The 16,198-nt window shown below is 41.1% G+C and overlaps 1 protein-coding gene across 1 annotated transcript in view; it reads left to right on the top strand.

Annotated features, from left to right (window-relative positions):
• Positions 1-4,891: 4,891 nt before the first annotated feature.
• SH2D4B (SH2 domain containing 4B) overlaps positions 4,892-16,198 on the top strand; it is an 82,447-nt gene continuing 71,140 nt past the window's right edge. The window contains exon 1 of the mRNA XM_064464851.1: positions 4,892-5,295. Coding sequence (XP_064320921.1) covers positions 5,112-5,295 — 184 coding nt within the window. The 5' untranslated portion in view covers positions 4,892-5,111. The remainder of the gene's footprint in view (positions 5,296-16,198) is intronic.

The following is a 16,198-nucleotide window of genomic DNA, read 5'->3' as shown; positions in this document are numbered from 1 at the left end:
CATGGCTGAAGGAGGTTATACGGCTGTGTCGTAAAATCCAGATGGAAGTGCTGTTCTGCTGGCTCAGCACTTACCAGCATTGCCAGTGAGCTATTCAGTTCAGGGAATGCACGTGCTCAGAGGAAAATGGATGTAGAGGTTTGCAGGCCTTGACCAGTTAAGCACTTCCCCTTTTCTTAACAATGAAATTAAAACAGTTTTCTGTGCCTTTTTCTCTCTCTGCCTCCCCCTTCCCCAGCAGATGAACTGTAGGGGCAGTGCTGAGGACTGCTTAGCCAGAAAGATGTTATACCACAGGTGGGACAGAGTGTGTCTAGTCCCACAAGATACTGTTGAAATTAAAGGAAACTCCAAACTTAAATTTTAAACACCTCTGAGCTCCTTGCAGAGGCTGCTGCTAATTACAGCCTCAAGTTGTGTGGCAGTTATCGTAAGGTGATGAGTGCCAACAAAGAACTGCGTTAATGGTAATCTCTTATTTTATGTGTATGTTGTTGAGACAGTAATGTTTCTCTGTAATGATTTTAGCTTAGTTTGGACTGTTGAACTGGGGGTGACCGAGACGGAGGAGCAATGGAGGGGTCATTGTCCTTCTAAACTATTCAAAATACTTCCCAGAAAGGCTGGGAAGACAATGAATGGCCACAATCAGGAAGCAGGCACCCTGACTTCAAATTCCCCGCTCTTAGGAGTCATTAATTCATCCATATCTTAATCGGGTCTGGGAAAGGAAGAGAGAGAATTTCTCTCTTCTATCTTGCAAGAGAAAGTTTTATTTTGTGTTTTATCTGAGTTATCTCCTGTTCCTCAGCCCTTCTGACTCTGGGTTGGCTGGTACTGCAAAGCTCATCCATTACAAGATACGAGCTCATGCTAGAAGTTGCAAGAGTTTTCAAAGTAGGTTTGGTGTTTCTTCAAGGTTGCCTTTTGAGTTTTGGACCTCAGATTTCCCAAATTTTCTGAGAAATCAGGAGAATTCATGTTAATTTCTTTGTGATAATTCAGACTTCATTTGGAATACTTACGGAAAGGTGGACTATAATGAGAATGAGTGTCTACTAGGTTAAAAATCCAGTCTTATTTGCATAGTATACCACTGGGAACATTTAATATACAGACAACAGGCTCACCGAGATAAGAGACAAGCAGCCTTCGTATCTCTTTAACAGGACCATGTCCGCAATGAAGAGAAAAATTGTTTTCGACTAGACAGACGCTTCCTCAGACAGGATAGGCTTAGAATTGGAAATCCTGTTCTCCATTATGCAAGGAAATCTGTGACCTCTCATTTTCGGACTTTAACAAATATAGCGAGTGAGTGTGTTCTTTGTGGTTTTGGTTGGCAGGCACCTCTTTTACATCAGAATCTGTTAATTTTTACCTGAGGTCATTCTAGAGATTGTAATTCATAGAGGAACTGGGCATCTAGCTTTCTCTTAGTGAAGAGGGTGAGCGGGAAGCTGAGCTGCGCGGATGCCCATGTTCCGCTTGTCATCCAGACACCCCTGTGTGTCATGGGAGTGGGCCGTGAAAACAGTCTACCTTTAAAGATCACTGAAGGCCGGATGTGTGGTAACATCTAAAATGACGCCTCCCATGGGAAGACAACCAGTGTACAAAGAACGTTTTTACACAAATATTCTTTCATTCTGGATAAAGGGTCACGGCTAGCCGGGAAGGCGCTTACATTTGGACCACCAGCTGGGGAAACTGGCTTCTCAAGAAGCTTCATCACAGTGGGCGGGAAAGCAAGTGAAGAGGCTTGGAAATAAGCTGGGCTGGGAAAAGCATGAGGGGGAGAATGTTCCTGCAGTTCATCATCCCCATGATGGTTATTACAAGGGGGGCAGATGACTGCATTTTGTGTAGTCAGGGTTGGTTTTTTAATTCCTGGCAGTGCATGTTTGGGGTCATTCTCCCAGTATCAGAGAGGTCATTTAATTGTTTTCTAATAGTTCTTCAAAAGTATTTTTTCAGAGAAGAGAAATGTGATCCTGAAAGGGTTTTTGTCAGATGCAGAAGAGGTTTGAGGTACTAGAATGGTGGTTAGTGACGACGCTTTATTGTCTGAATTATTTATTGCTGCTTAGCACTTCTAGTCTGGTGGCGGTATATGGAAGGTGGGCCTGCTGTCAAATTCTTTCATATCCTGCAAAATTCTCAGCATAGATGGGTTGGGTGTTGCCAGCTCCTGATGAAGGAGCCTTAGCTCCTGATGAATCCAACAGGCTAGGCCTATTTTGGGCCAAATAAATCATTGGCCCAAAATATTCAGAGCTTGTATTTCTGGGAACAGCATCCACTGTTATTCTGTTCTGCTAAGTGGAACATTGGCTGGTTTCTCGAGCATGCCTGTGTTTGCTTACCTGGCTGAGGTTGTCTGTACCCTTGGGATCTGCAGCTAGGTAACCATCTCTCTCCTTCCATTCACTCAACTTCCAAATTGTTATTAAATCAAATGTTAATTAGTAAGGGAAAGGAAGGGACTAGTGAAAACACTCCATTCTTCCCATTGGTCCTCTGGGATTTTCCACCCCATAAAGAGACATAGGTTTTAAAACACGCTTAGTTACCAGTGAAAGCAAAGGGAGAGAGTTGATGAAAAACTGCCACCCACGTGAGAATTCAAAGACCAAAAGTTGTGAGGCAGAGTATTTTTATCTTGGGCAAGAAACTAATGGCAGACTTCATGATGTATCTTTCTTCTTCTCTTGGATGTTGGCTTATGTTAGAGTATTTCTTTATCTGCCTTATTTCCCCTTTGCATTTCCGCCATTTTTAATTTTGGGGTTGCTATGACCTAAAGAAGAAAAGCTATGACAGAGGAAGTTGATCAGATTCATTGATGTAATTAGGTGGTAACAATTCCACATTATCGAAAAAAAAAAAAAAAATTAAATTCCCACACAGATTAATTCCACTTGACCATTTTGTTACCATTCTCAAATATTTTGGTGAACAATCTTCAGGTCATGGGTTGTTCGTGAAGTGTTCGTTGCACCTCCTTGCTCTTGCTGGTTTTGTGTGATTGCTCACTGAACATTACCAGAAGTTGCCTGAAAATTTGTTTGTACGCTGCCTTGTTTCTCCATCCTGAACTACTTCTGCGGTTAAATGCAGTTCAGAAATGGTTGTTCTTATCATGCTTAAATGCACATAATCCTTGATGAAGAGTTTGTTCTTTGCACTGTGATAGCTTCTGATCAGGATTTGATTTCTGTTCTGTGAAGTCAACTAAAATGAAATAAAAAAAGATGACAAATGGATAGAACAGCAAAACTGCTTGCCCCGAAGCCTTTGCAAAGGCGAGTCTTTTTCAATTAGTGCCAAAATGTGGAGCTACAGCTCTAATATAATTGAATAAAAGCAGAGAAACAAAGGCCAAAACCCTCAGGCTCTCCCCTTTCTATACCTGACCAAGTAAAATAGAAGAAAGAAGCAGTAACAAAGTCTCTTACCCTAGTTTTTTTTCGTGCTCAACTGTATTTCTTAAAAAATAAAAATTCAAAAAGTGAAAGCATTTTATTTTAGAGGACAAAAATCTGTCCATAAGAGAGATGGTGAATTGCAGAGTGGTGCATGTGTGAACTGAACTCTGTGAAGCCCCGACACGATGGGTTCTGAAATGCTGTTTCAGCTGAAGGCATCATTCAAGTATAACCTTCGGGTTAATGCTTCTAGGTGAGACAGTGTCTTCTCTTGAATTTTACTTCAGATATATTTTTGACTAAATTAAAATGGCGGTATTTGCATACCTCAGAAGAATGTGACATGAATAGGTGCGTTAACGCTAAGTTTTGAATATGAGGATCATGGAAGTCATGTAGCAGTTTGACAGATACCGATCTCTAAAGCAGGTTTCCCGTGAGGAAATACAGATCTGCTCTTGCTACTCCTTCTTGTGTAAACATCATGTGGTGGGATGAGGCTCAGCCTGCAAATGGGATCTGTGTTTTGTTATGACTCTGAGCGGCCACATCTCGGTTCTCTTCAAAAGATGGTCCCTTTCCCCCAAAGTGCCACTGCTCCCCGGAGGAGCAGGGTCACCCTGCCCAGTGAAAGCTGGCTCCAGAATCCAGAGGGTCTGGGTTTTAGGCTTTCTGGTGTGTTGTGGGGTTTTTTAACATAATTAAGTAGCTGTTGGCCCTGGTGCTGAAAGGGTATTATTTTACTGATTTTGGTAAAACACTGTGACACAGTGAAAAGCCACAATTTGCTTGAAGAACAACATAGTAACTTTCTCCAGTCACAAAGTGGAAAATTAATTAACAGCAGGATTTGCATAGTCCGCATGAACTGCTGAGCGCTTACTCTTGTTTAATTAATATTAATTTACTATTTATAAAGTGATAATGAGATTCTTGTGGCTTTTGTTACATCTGCTTTTAATTTTAGAGGCATTTTAATCAGTTTGCTGCATGACAATATTTGTCAACACCAGGTAAGACAGACCTCTAATATGACCTACCCTGGTGAGACTAGTTAACAGACTGGGAAATAATATACAAACTTGTTTCTCCTCTGTTACCAGAAGAGATCAGTTCCCAAAGTGACATAGATATTGTTGGTGTAGGTGATACCTTTAAGCATGACATCGCTTTAAACCCCTGGGCAACAATTACACCCTTGGGAGTGTATTTCTGCTGAAGGGAACCACTTGAGCTGAAAGTCTGAGACTTTCTCTACACTGAATTTCCTTCTGCTCAAGGGAGCAAAGCTGATGGGTTCAGTCAAGAATCCCTTATTTTTACCAGCTTGCAGTCAGGGGCAGTGAAGTGACTTTTTTTTTTTCTCCTGGCCTTTTCAATATTTTTTCTTTCCTCCCTTATCCTTGTCTGTTCCCTGCCCTTTCACTTGACACCTGCCCCTACCCTTTGGAGAATGAGGTAAGCAGAGACCTCCATCCCTGTAAGAGACGAGGAGCAGAATATGCCTGCATGAAGAGGGCCAGAGCAAGAATCAAACCTCTCCTGGGCAGGCAGGTGTGGGAGAGCTCCTTTGCTGCAGGCTGCTTTCTGGAGTGCTCTCAGTGGGGTTTTGTCACTGTAGTGACTATAATTGGAAGCAGGTTTGGGTTTCGGTGTTTTGAGTTTTTTTCCCCCTGAGTCGTCATGCTGCAGCAAATTTTGCGTGATATGTATATTGACCCTGAGCTCCTGGCAGAGCTGAATGAAGAGCAAAAGCAGATCTTGTTCTACAAAATGAGAGAAGAGCAGCTGAGGCGCTGGAAGGAGAGGGAAGAAAGAGCACGAATGGAGGAGGCCGTGCTGAGAAAGACAGCGAGGCGCAAACAGAGTAAGATTTGTGATCTCCTTCTGTACTTAAGAGCTGGGGATGGTGGGCACGCAACTGGCTATGGTGCAGCGTGCATCTGGAAGAGATCACAAAGAAGAGTGCCCATAGGCAAAAAGACAGCCTGGGGCAGCAAAAGCACTATGTTGCTGCTCCTTATCTCTGAAGGCTGGTTCTTTCTCCAGGGGAATAGTTTAGTGTGGGAGTAAGGGGGATTGTTTTGAAGTGCCTCTTTCAGTCAGGAGTCACTGCTCCTGTTCTCTCAGCGGTGACAGATGTACAATGACCAAGTTCCCCCTCTGCTCTGAAGGCTTTTTTTCTTCACCTGCCATCTCCACCCGTCATCCTCAGTCAGGCAAAACACAGTCTTGCCTGTGCTCTTGAGGTTTCTTGACTTGGCATTAAATGTTTCCAAGTGGCTGGAGTAGGAGGTAAACTCATTAATTTGAGCTTGTTATGAAGGGCTGTTTGGGGATAAGATGTGATATCAGCACAGCCGTACCATATGAAACTAAATTTCTAACTGTATGAGCAAACACTCTCAAAAAGATTAAGTCTAGGGAACAGATAATAGTGGGGCAAGCATGCGGGGAAAAAAAAACCAACCACCAAAAAAAGAAACAACTAGAAATGTGTTTTCATGCAGTATGTTGTTAAACTGTGAAGCTCCTTCCACAGGCTGCTGTGGGTGCTAAATGTGTGTGTTGACTTAAAAAGCAAATAACCAAAATCATGGAAGAAAACATCAAAAAAGAACTTCTCCAAATGTAATTTCCAAGCGTCTGGTCTTGTGTCCAGGTGCCTTGGAATAAACAGAAATACTTATTTCCTTGCTCTCTTCTCTGAACAAGCGGCTTCCAACTCTTTCCCCCTCCACAGGATGGAGTTGTTAGGGTGATGCAAGATAAAAAAAATTTTCAACTTGAAAATGTAGTTGCAGTGATTCCTCACTCAACAAGGAAATGTCACAGAGATGTCAGACAGTCCTTTCCCTGTGAAATGCCAAAGATCTTATCCTATCTTTAAATCTATTAGAACTTGAATATTCAAAATTTCTAATAATTTTGGGTTGCTGATTTTGAGAAAGCTCTCTAATAGCTATGTGACTCTGCAGCTGGTGTTTGAAGGGTTGCTCATTTAACACACCCATGGTAGAAAGCTTTGCTTGGAGCACCTCAATGCAGATCGGTTATTGGATTCAATTGTCAGACTTCTTAAAATGTTTAGGGCCTCTGAACCCTACAAAGTGCTCATTACATAGTTAACAATTCAAAGACTATTATTAAAGAAACATGTTTCAAAGCCAAACTAGTTTCCAAGACTCACTTGAAGCAAAGGCCTTTGTGAAATGACTCTAGAGTAAGTTACAGCGACAGCCTTAAGATAAAGGGGGAACGTTCAGAACGCCCTAATCGGCCATAATAGGAGTTTAAAACATCCCCTCCCAGATGGCAAGGTGGATGTTAAAAAACCTTGTTCTGCTTAATTTCTATTTTCCTCATGTTAGTGTTCTTACTGTGAATGGTGCTCCCCTAAGAGGGGTGCATCAGAATAGCTTCCCTCAAACAGCACAAAAACCTTGTTCATTTTGATTGATTTGTAGCTGAGAAAAAATTAAAAAATGCAGTTCAGCTCCACATACCAAAACAACATTATACCATGGAGATAATCTGTATTAGGCTCATTCTTTGAGGGAGGCAGATGCAGAAAAATCTAGCTGCAAAAATATTGGGGATGATTTGTTACCTAAATTTCCCTATATAAATTATACATTAAACCTGTTTAGCCTCCTCCTATCGGAGATCTATAAAGAATAAGAGAAAAGTGCAGCAGAGTAACTTATAGATTATATTTGCTCTGACAAAAGTATTCACAAATACACATGGAGTTAACTTTCACAGTGGCTCATTTCCATTTTACCTTCTTAAATTGCCAATTTAAAGTATTGCTCAAGTTTGACTTTTGCCCGCTGTTAAAAACTTTCTACTTCCTTCAGAACAGTACAAAAGAACCGATCTTACCGATTCTTTTGTAGCGAGAACTATTGGAATTAGATTTGCAAGTCAGGCATTTGGTTCTGCTGAAAATGTATTTGACTTCCATGAACTGATGTGGGCCAGAGTTAGAAAAGATGACTCCTCCTTTCAAGCATGCTGGTCATTAACTATACAGATATTTGTAACCGATTTCTATTGTACCGTTCCATACTGTGATGCTTAACAGTCTCATAGCGGGGTTAGTTTCTTGTTAAAAAAAGAAAAAAGGGAAAAAAGTCAACCAGAAATTATGGGTGTAAGATAGGAATTACTGTGCAATGTTTTTCCCTATATGACTCAAAGGGTCAGAGTAGATGACTAATAATCCTTTCTTATCTTAAAATATGTTACTTTTTCTTTTCTAAAAGACATTTGGCAGCAACATTTTTTTTGGACCTTGAAGCTGCTTAGTTTTAGTCTTCAGTTTCCCTGGATGTATAAGTGAATTTCCAAACATTGTCCCCCTGCTACACAGTGTGGAGCATGGAGTATCTTCACTCCTGTTTAAAATTAGTGGCTACAAGGAAATTTAGTGCTATCGCCATTACGTGGTCTTTATTCCTTTGAAAATGAGGGATTTGAGCAGTTTCATCTGCAAGGTTTTGTTTTTCACTCTACTGCATGACACAGGTTTTATGTTCATGCTGTTTTGTTGAAGCCAAGTGTTACTCTGGCTTCACAGAGATTTTTGTAGCCTGACACATCTCTAATGTTTTGCCGAGTTCCTGAAATTTTCTAGCTGACAGAAAAATGTGTGTGTTTGTGAATATGACATAACATTTGTATAAAATAATTCCAAATAAATTAGTAAAAATTATCTTTATAAGACTACCTTTCAAATCCTTCTGTTTTTCTCCTACTTTGAACAGCTACATATGAAAACTTTGCCGGACCTCTTTGGGATGGGATAGGGTGAGATACAACAAAAGGAATTAACGGCAATGGGCGCTTCTCTAATTAAAAATGCTCCAGAAAGTGCTTGGGCTTGATCTGGAGTCCTATATCACAACTGGTACCATCAGTTCAAGAGCTTACCTGCGATGGTACACGTGAACCCAGTAGCACAGCAAAATGGGTGGATTTTTCAAAACAGAGCAGTGACTGTGAATCCAATTTTGATTTTTCTACAGTGACTTGAGGAGGAAGGGTTCTTGCACAAGGTTTAGATGCGTTGCCTTACAGAAACCAAAAGTGCAGAGCTGGGGAGGAAAAAAGTGGCATTGGCAGGTCAGATTGGCCTTGCGCTAGAGATAAAATCATGAGCAGGTTTAGGGAATGCCTCGTTAGTGTGATCATCTTTTAATTGTTTGGAAACTAACTAGCGAAGGCCCCAAACCTACAGTGGTTTTATAGAAGCACCACTGAACACAGATTGTCCATAAATGTCCTAAATGTCTAAGATGGAGCAGTATATAAACATCACTTCAGAATGAAATATTTCCTTTAGAAGATACTGAATAAACTGTTCCCATGTTTTTGCTGTTGGTACCTAGCCGACATTTGTACCTTGCTTAAAAATATTAGTAGAATTTGAGCATCGTTTGGGTCCTCCCAAAACTGCAGCATTTAGTGAACTTATTCAAGGTTAAAAAAAAGTATTTTGTAGCTTTAATTAAATCATGACTGCTGGCTTGTAATAGCTTCACAAGTGAGTTGAATTCTTCGAGACCCATCTCCAGTTCATTTACAAATCACTCCTGGGCAGATCTTTCAGAAACATACTTTCATTGTAATAAAGCAGGTTGCCTTTTCTTATTGTGCTAAAAACACTAAGGGAAGTCTCCTCAAAATTTCAAGATCCCACTGGGATTTGCTGAGAGTTGACTGACAGGCAGCTTTGCAATTTGCGAAGAAACATATTTATTAGATTAGGCAGGAGCCCTTTAACCGGTATAGCTGAGCTGGGAGTAAGCGACGGACCCTGCCTATTTGGATTTTGACTCTGATGCAGTATCCAGAGCTGTCAGCACACCCAAAATGAGACCTCAGGAACTATTGCGCATTAGGTAGCTGAAGGACAGCCATGTGGGACGGAAGGCACCGCTGGTCTGCTGCTGCTTATTCTGACATTTATTCACTGTGAACTGCAACTCAAGATGTTCAGACAGGAGCTATTTGTAAACACTCTTATTTACCTGTCCTTAACAAGAGTAGCTGGGAGAAAATTAGGTAGGCTTATCACTGCATGGCTAGAGAATAATTTCTTTCTCTAAATGGTATTTGTGTTAGCAAATCATTAGGGAATAGATGAAGCTACTCAGAAGCAAGTATTTCAAATATCACAAGTGGATGGTTGGAGGATGCATCAGTGTCATGTGAAGGCCAGTGAGTGGGCGTGTGTTTCACCGTGTGTACGAGGGGTGAGTGGGTGTACATGCAGCGACATTTTTTGCTATGTTTTTGAACTCAGAAATATGTTCCCCATTTATACTAAGGTCTCTACACACCCTGGTAATGCTTAGCTCAGATTTCATCTCCTACAGGGATGTGCTTCTAGCAGTGTTCATCGCCTCTGTACCATTGGATATGGGTCCAACCAGAGACATCAGCTTGAGTATTTCTGAGATTTCTGGCTGTATGTGGTCTTGAATGCTGCAGAGCCCTGTCTTTTGTTTCCAATTCAGATACAACTGGAAAAGTAACAGGAGAACACTTGTGAGAATTATTAGAGGACTGAGCCAACTAATTTGAAGTCATTGGAAAAGCTTTAATGTAACATCGACAATGCGTGCAGCATCTCGTGATATGATGTGGTTTTGCTAGTACTGTCTACCTTGGGCCAGCACTTGGCTGCTCAGAGCCGTGCTCAGTGTGGCTGTGTACTGGGGTATGGTTAAACAGCAGCTTCTAAACTGTTCGCTTCTCTGAACCTGGGGCTAGAAAGAGACCCCCAACAGCCTTATGACCTAAATATGTACCAGATGGAACAAATCCAGAGGGACTGCTCTGCCCTCCTAGGATTAGCTTTTTAGTCTCATATCCTGCCCTGCAGCTGACTTCTGTTTTGCAGAAAAGTGGCAGCAGGATATTGCTGGCTACCTGGCCCTTACTGTACCGGAGGTTTCTCTTGCGCACGTGCAATCCGCAGCGCTCCTGTTGTCGGAGGCATCTGGTGTAAGCCGCTTTCTGAGGGAGGCTGCTGGGTTAATTGAGGCACTGGCAGGGAGAGCATTCCTGTGTTTCTCTGCAGCATTGCGTCCCTCCCTCAGCCTGCCTGGGCACAGTGGCGATAGATGGGCTTCCTTGTACGTACTAGTGCTCTGCTAATGATACGAGGTTGTGACCGTCTGCAAGCTCATGAATACTTGATATGGAAAGAGAGCAGTACTGCGGCCAAGGTGGGAGTGGGTTTCGCCCAAGCTGATTCAATATTTCCTTGCTGATTTTGCCAGTTTTTAGCATAAATGATTAAAATGTTCAAGGACGGAGGCACCAGGTTTTGATAGCAGGACTTGGAAGACATGGGAAAACTCAGTGTATTCAAGGCAGCACTGGATTTAGCCAGACGCTGATGGTGGTTCATTAACCTTCGAGTCTACTCGCGTGCTGTGGTGCTACAAAATCTCACTGTAGTGGTGTACTTCTCCTTGCTTTTGTGGCCCTGTATGCCTGATAAAAGGAGTCGATGCAAGCCTGCCATGCTGCATTAAGTAGGGGAGCCTGGTGTAGAAAGTGATCCCGAGTTCTCTGTTCATTCTGTGTCAGAGAACCCTTATCCTTCTGCTTTGAGTTTCCAGCAGACCCTGAAGTAGCAGGCTTGTTTTTGTTTATTCTCCAGCAGTGGGAAAACCTGGATGCTTTGTGATAGCTCTGTGTGAGAAACCAAGCCCTCTAGATAGCTTTTACTCTCTACAAGAGACAATTGGCATCAGGAATCTGAAATTACAGTGCTATGATCTTGACTTTATTTTTTTATGAAGAAAAAATTGAATAATATTGATGTGAATGGTTTTACAACCTTCGACCTTGATCGGATGTGTAACTGCATTTTTAGTGTTTACAGTGAGAAGGTCATTAAAATGGACAGACAAGAGACTACCTCTAGATTGTGCACGGAGTTAGAACAGCGTCCTTAAGGATGAGTTCTGAATGTTATCTCCCAGGTGAAAGTGGGCAAATTACAAAGTTGTTATGTGTAAGAGTGTGCCTTGGCCAGGGAGCCAGGAAAATTACTGGGACAGACTAGAGACCATATAAATGATACTTTATTTCTGTTTTTCTTTTTTTATCTTCCTTTTTGGTTTACAATATGCCAACTGATATATACACACCGCATATATGCACCATGTGATAATGCAAACCCACTTACCTTTGAGTGTTATGTACAGTTATCTTTGCTACATTTCTTAATTACCACAGTCTTATTTGAGTAACTGTTTCCTCCCTTAATGTTTGCTCTCCTGCAGTCACTCTTCCTTTATTTGATCCTGCAGGGGTATATTGCAGCATAATTATTTCCATGGTAACAGGCTGTAATTCCATAAACAGAAGATTGAGGTTGTTATATGATCAGGAAGCAGCTGGAGAGCCATGAAGGCTGATTTTTCAGCAATGCTGAGATCCTGCAACCCTTATTGATATATTAATGTAAATCAGCTGAATTTCTTTCCCTCTCTGCAAATCCTACTTTAAATAGAAAGGCACCCAACAGTGTTGAAATTGGAGGGTGTGTGAATGGAAGTGTTGGGGTTGCCTGAGAAGTTCAGAATTTTCCCCATTTTGTTGTTGTTTTAAGAACTAGTGACTGCGTCTTTTGAAGGTGTTCTTGACCTTCAGACTAGGGTTCATGGTCCTATGGCTATTAGCAGGGGCAGACCTGCTGTAATGAATTCTGTGATCTTCAGCTTGTTGTGGGATTATGTTATTTTCATGACTTTCTTCATTACCACCTAATTATTCTATATGTATTTTAATAGATTTATGGCAGTTAATGTTTGGAAAAGTGCATTCTGTCCTTTGAACAGTCTCTCGAAAACACACATAATTTCCAAGGTTTTCTCCTTAGAACGAAGTGAAATTATGTGTGTGTTTGTATTAAAAAATAAAAAATAAAAAAAATACTTCTGGGCAGGATCAAGGAACTGAGAACAGCCTAAAGCTCATATTCTTTATCCTAATCAATGTACTTCTAACACGTCCTGCAGCTAATGAAATGCTGAATGGAACCTCATCTGCCCTGCAGACTATCAAAATTCAAGCTTCTACTTTAAAGAAGCCATAAAAATAATTTACTCAGAAAGCCAAGGGTAAATTCTCATGTGAAACACACTGTGCTTAGACCAAAGTACACCAGATATCTAAACTCCATAAGAACAAAAAAAGCCAACCCTCCAAACACACCAAACTCCACAAGCTGCGGTTTATCTCAGAATGACAAAAGTAGATCAGGCAGATCAGCTTGGTGTCAGCCGTGAATGCTCCTGCAGCCTATATCAAATGCAGAATAATTTTCAGGAGCCTTTTTCTAGCACAGAGGGAGAGAAAAGAAAAGGAATATTTTCTAAAGAGAGAGTCAAAGGATATTTGTAGGACTACAAAGCTTTCCAGTGGGTGGGGAAGGAGAGTCAATGGCTGTTGCAGAGATCTGTAGCTTCCAAGCAGGAGAACTGTGGTGGGAAGCCCAGCCTTAGAAGAACAAGGCTGTTCATGGAAATAGCAGTGTCTTTTGAGAAACGTTTTAAGCAGGCTTTGAATGCCACTCCATGTTTCTGAGATTATAAATCAGTGATCTTCTAATTTTCTGAATTTACACTTGAGACAGCCTGTAATATTCCCTATGATAGAAAGGCAATTGGGGTTACTAGCACTCTGTTATTTTGCTGGACTAAGCAAGCAGACTGTGGCTAAATGACAGCACAGCTGGGAGACTTGACACCAAATCAGGCCTCTAATGGTCCTTGGAGTAGTTCCTTTGTAAACACTGGAGGTGGATCACAAATGGGAATTGTCAGGGATGCTGTAATTGTTAAATCAATGATGAACAGGCTTGAAGGAAGGAAGCTGACTCCAGCAATATTCCATTTGCTCTGATTACTGTTATTTTTAAAGCACTTTTAATTAGAAGCATGCATGAAAAGGAACCCAGATATAACCCAAAACTGTTGTTTTAAAAATAAAACAACATAAAGAAACAAAAAACCTCCCAACCCAGAAAACCCAAAACCTGTAAGACCTCCAAACCCAATCTGTGGTTCTGCCCCTCTGTCCCGATAAGCAGAGGCAGCGTAAGGCCCGGTTCTCCTTTGTGTAACTCCATTTGTTTTAAGCTGCAGTCACAATGTGAAAGTCAGAGCTGATGGGACTTGAAGCCTGATTTAGCCTGAGCATGGCATGCAGCCAGGATTCCCCCTCCCAGGCACCTTCAGGTGCTGCTTTCTCCCTCTCCCAAGGTGGCTGGCAGCGGTCTTACTTTCTGGCAGCGTTGAGCCGTGGCAGCAATGACACCCTGCCAATAGCAGGGGCTTCCTGAGGGTAGCGCAGAGGGCAGGAGCAGCCTGCGGTGCCGTACGGCACGACTCGTGGTTGCGCTCCAGCACGCTGCGTGTGTATGAGATTAATAGTGCTGCTGGTAGAGGCTAATAATTCCTATAGGTGAGCCTTGAGTTTATTATTGCTCTCTAGGGCATTGGTTTATACTTTCATTGCTGTTTTAGAATTGACTGCATAAATACAAACAAATAGAAAACATGATTTGGTGGCATTTTTTGATTGTATGTGTTTATATGTGCAAATTTGTGTTGCTGTTGGTTCAGCAACAGGTCTTCAAGAAAGTATTTGCTGTGGTCCCTTTGTGCTGCAAATTTGGGATACCCAATTTTGCATTTGCCTGGAAAAAGGGGCAATATCTAGAAGCCAATTTAATGCTCTTAAAGCTGTATTAGATATAGGTATAGGGGAACTCCATGGAAGATACTAATTCATGGAGCAGCTACAGGTGAAAAGAACCGCAAGAAATAATGTTGCCTTCTTGTGGTGCTAGAGAGTTGTTTTAGAGAAGAAGAGCTGGTAGAAAAGTACAGCTGATCAAACCAAAGATTTAAGAGTAGAGGTGGAAAAGACTTGATAAATTATTCAGTACATTTTCCTGACAAAGCAGTGTTTGTTCCTAAAACACTTCTATTTCTACTCTCCAATCCAGACTAATTTTGATGTCCACTACTTCCTAATGGTAATTATTTGGAGCCTGTCACAGTCTCTCTAGGAAAAGAGTACTTTATGGTCAAGGTACAAGACTGTGACTCAAGAAGTTCAATTTTTGTTTCCAGACTCTGCATTAGGCTTTGACTGGGCACAGAAACTTCCTTCTGAATAGGAAACATGAGGTTCCCTTGCCTCTTTCTCACCAAGATTTCAAATTCGTTTAGTTAGGACCTATCTTTTCCTTTTAGATTTAGCTGAATTTTTCTAGTTTATTTTTCCATATTTCTGTTTTGTTTGGAACTAAAGTGTGCTAAGAAAATATCTTATTTTGCAGAAGAATGTAATACTTGAGGCATCTTAAAGCAGAAATTATTTCTTTATAATCAGCCCTCAATGGTGGGCTGATTGCAAAGCAGACAACACTAGTTTCCTAAAAATATTAAGGAAAATAATTTTCTGCAATTTTGGGTCAGATCTTGCAATTGGTTCTACAGTTTAAAAGCGCAAACCCAGTATCATTTGCCAGAAGAGCTGACACTGACTGCTGTGAACTTGATTCTGCAGGCTGCAAAGACTTTTTGTATGGCAGCAATTCCATGTTCACGATACCAGGTTTTCTCTCTGAGCTGCTTATTTCTTTTCCTGCATGCTCATTTTTTTTTATTATTACTCTGTGGTGAGAAACTACCAAGTTTTATGATCAGATTGTACAGTAAAGCCCATCTCCAACTTTATGGCAGCGTAGGTTTAAGGGAAGATTTGCATGGGAGTAATTTCTTGAGGTAAAATAGAAAGGGTGGTCGGATGTGAAAAAGACCTCTTGTTCTAAAGAAAAACTGGAATAAAGGCAAATATCCTCAGATTGAATTGTTTTTAAATTGTACGTGTGGAGGTCTGGTCTGTCTGTTTAATGCTGAAGCTTAAAATTGCCAGATTGTTTGATCCTGCTATTATCTTTCACCTTGAGCTGTGGAAGTGCATACAGTACTGTAGTGTATAGTAGTGCTGAACCAACGATATGTTATCCTGATGTTTTCAAAAGAGTTTATACATCTACTGTCTATAGATTTAGAAGAGATCCATTGTTTTACAAGGAAGGAAGAGAACAGTTTCTCAAAGCATGCCTACAAATAAACTATTTGTTTTATGGGGCTGGGAGGTAATGGAGAAGTTGTGCCTCTGAGAAACGTATTAATAACTCTGTGGCACAGAAAACATGGAAAGAAGCAAAGATAAAATTTGTCTGCTTACCTGAAAAGGTTTTTTCTTTTATTATCTTTCCATCTGATAAGCTTATACTTGAGCAGAAGTAGTGAAGTTGTCTCAGAACAGTAGAAGTATTTGGTATCTACTGGTTATAATACAAACAAATTAACATGAGGCATGTTGTCCGCAATGTTTTCTTTAAAGTACTAAATAAAGGGGAACGACTAGGATATCCAGATTCTTCCCAGGAAGAGGACATGGGCCACTTTTGAACACTTAAAACAAAAGCTGCCCTTGGTTATGTGGGATCAATACTCCTGGGAAATCATTCCACACTTCTCAAGATACGTTACCACAAAATGCAGTAGGTGAAAGCCTTGTGGGCAAATACTGATATGGCCAGTCAGTTCTTGGCAGGCAGTGTTCAAATGCTGTATTCAAAAACATGACATAAATGTTGTGCTGACAGGAACAAAAATGTGCAGAATAGGACCCCCAATAAAATACACTCACATTTATAGCCT

Source organism: Phalacrocorax carbo, chromosome 13 (genome assembly GCF_963921805.1).
Source record: "Phalacrocorax carbo chromosome 13, bPhaCar2.1, whole genome shotgun sequence".
In the NCBI taxonomy this organism is placed as follows: Eukaryota; Metazoa; Chordata; class Aves; order Suliformes; family Phalacrocoracidae; genus Phalacrocorax; species Phalacrocorax carbo.
Note: the sequence above shows the minus strand (reverse complement) of the source record. Positions and strands in the feature narration are given on the sequence as shown.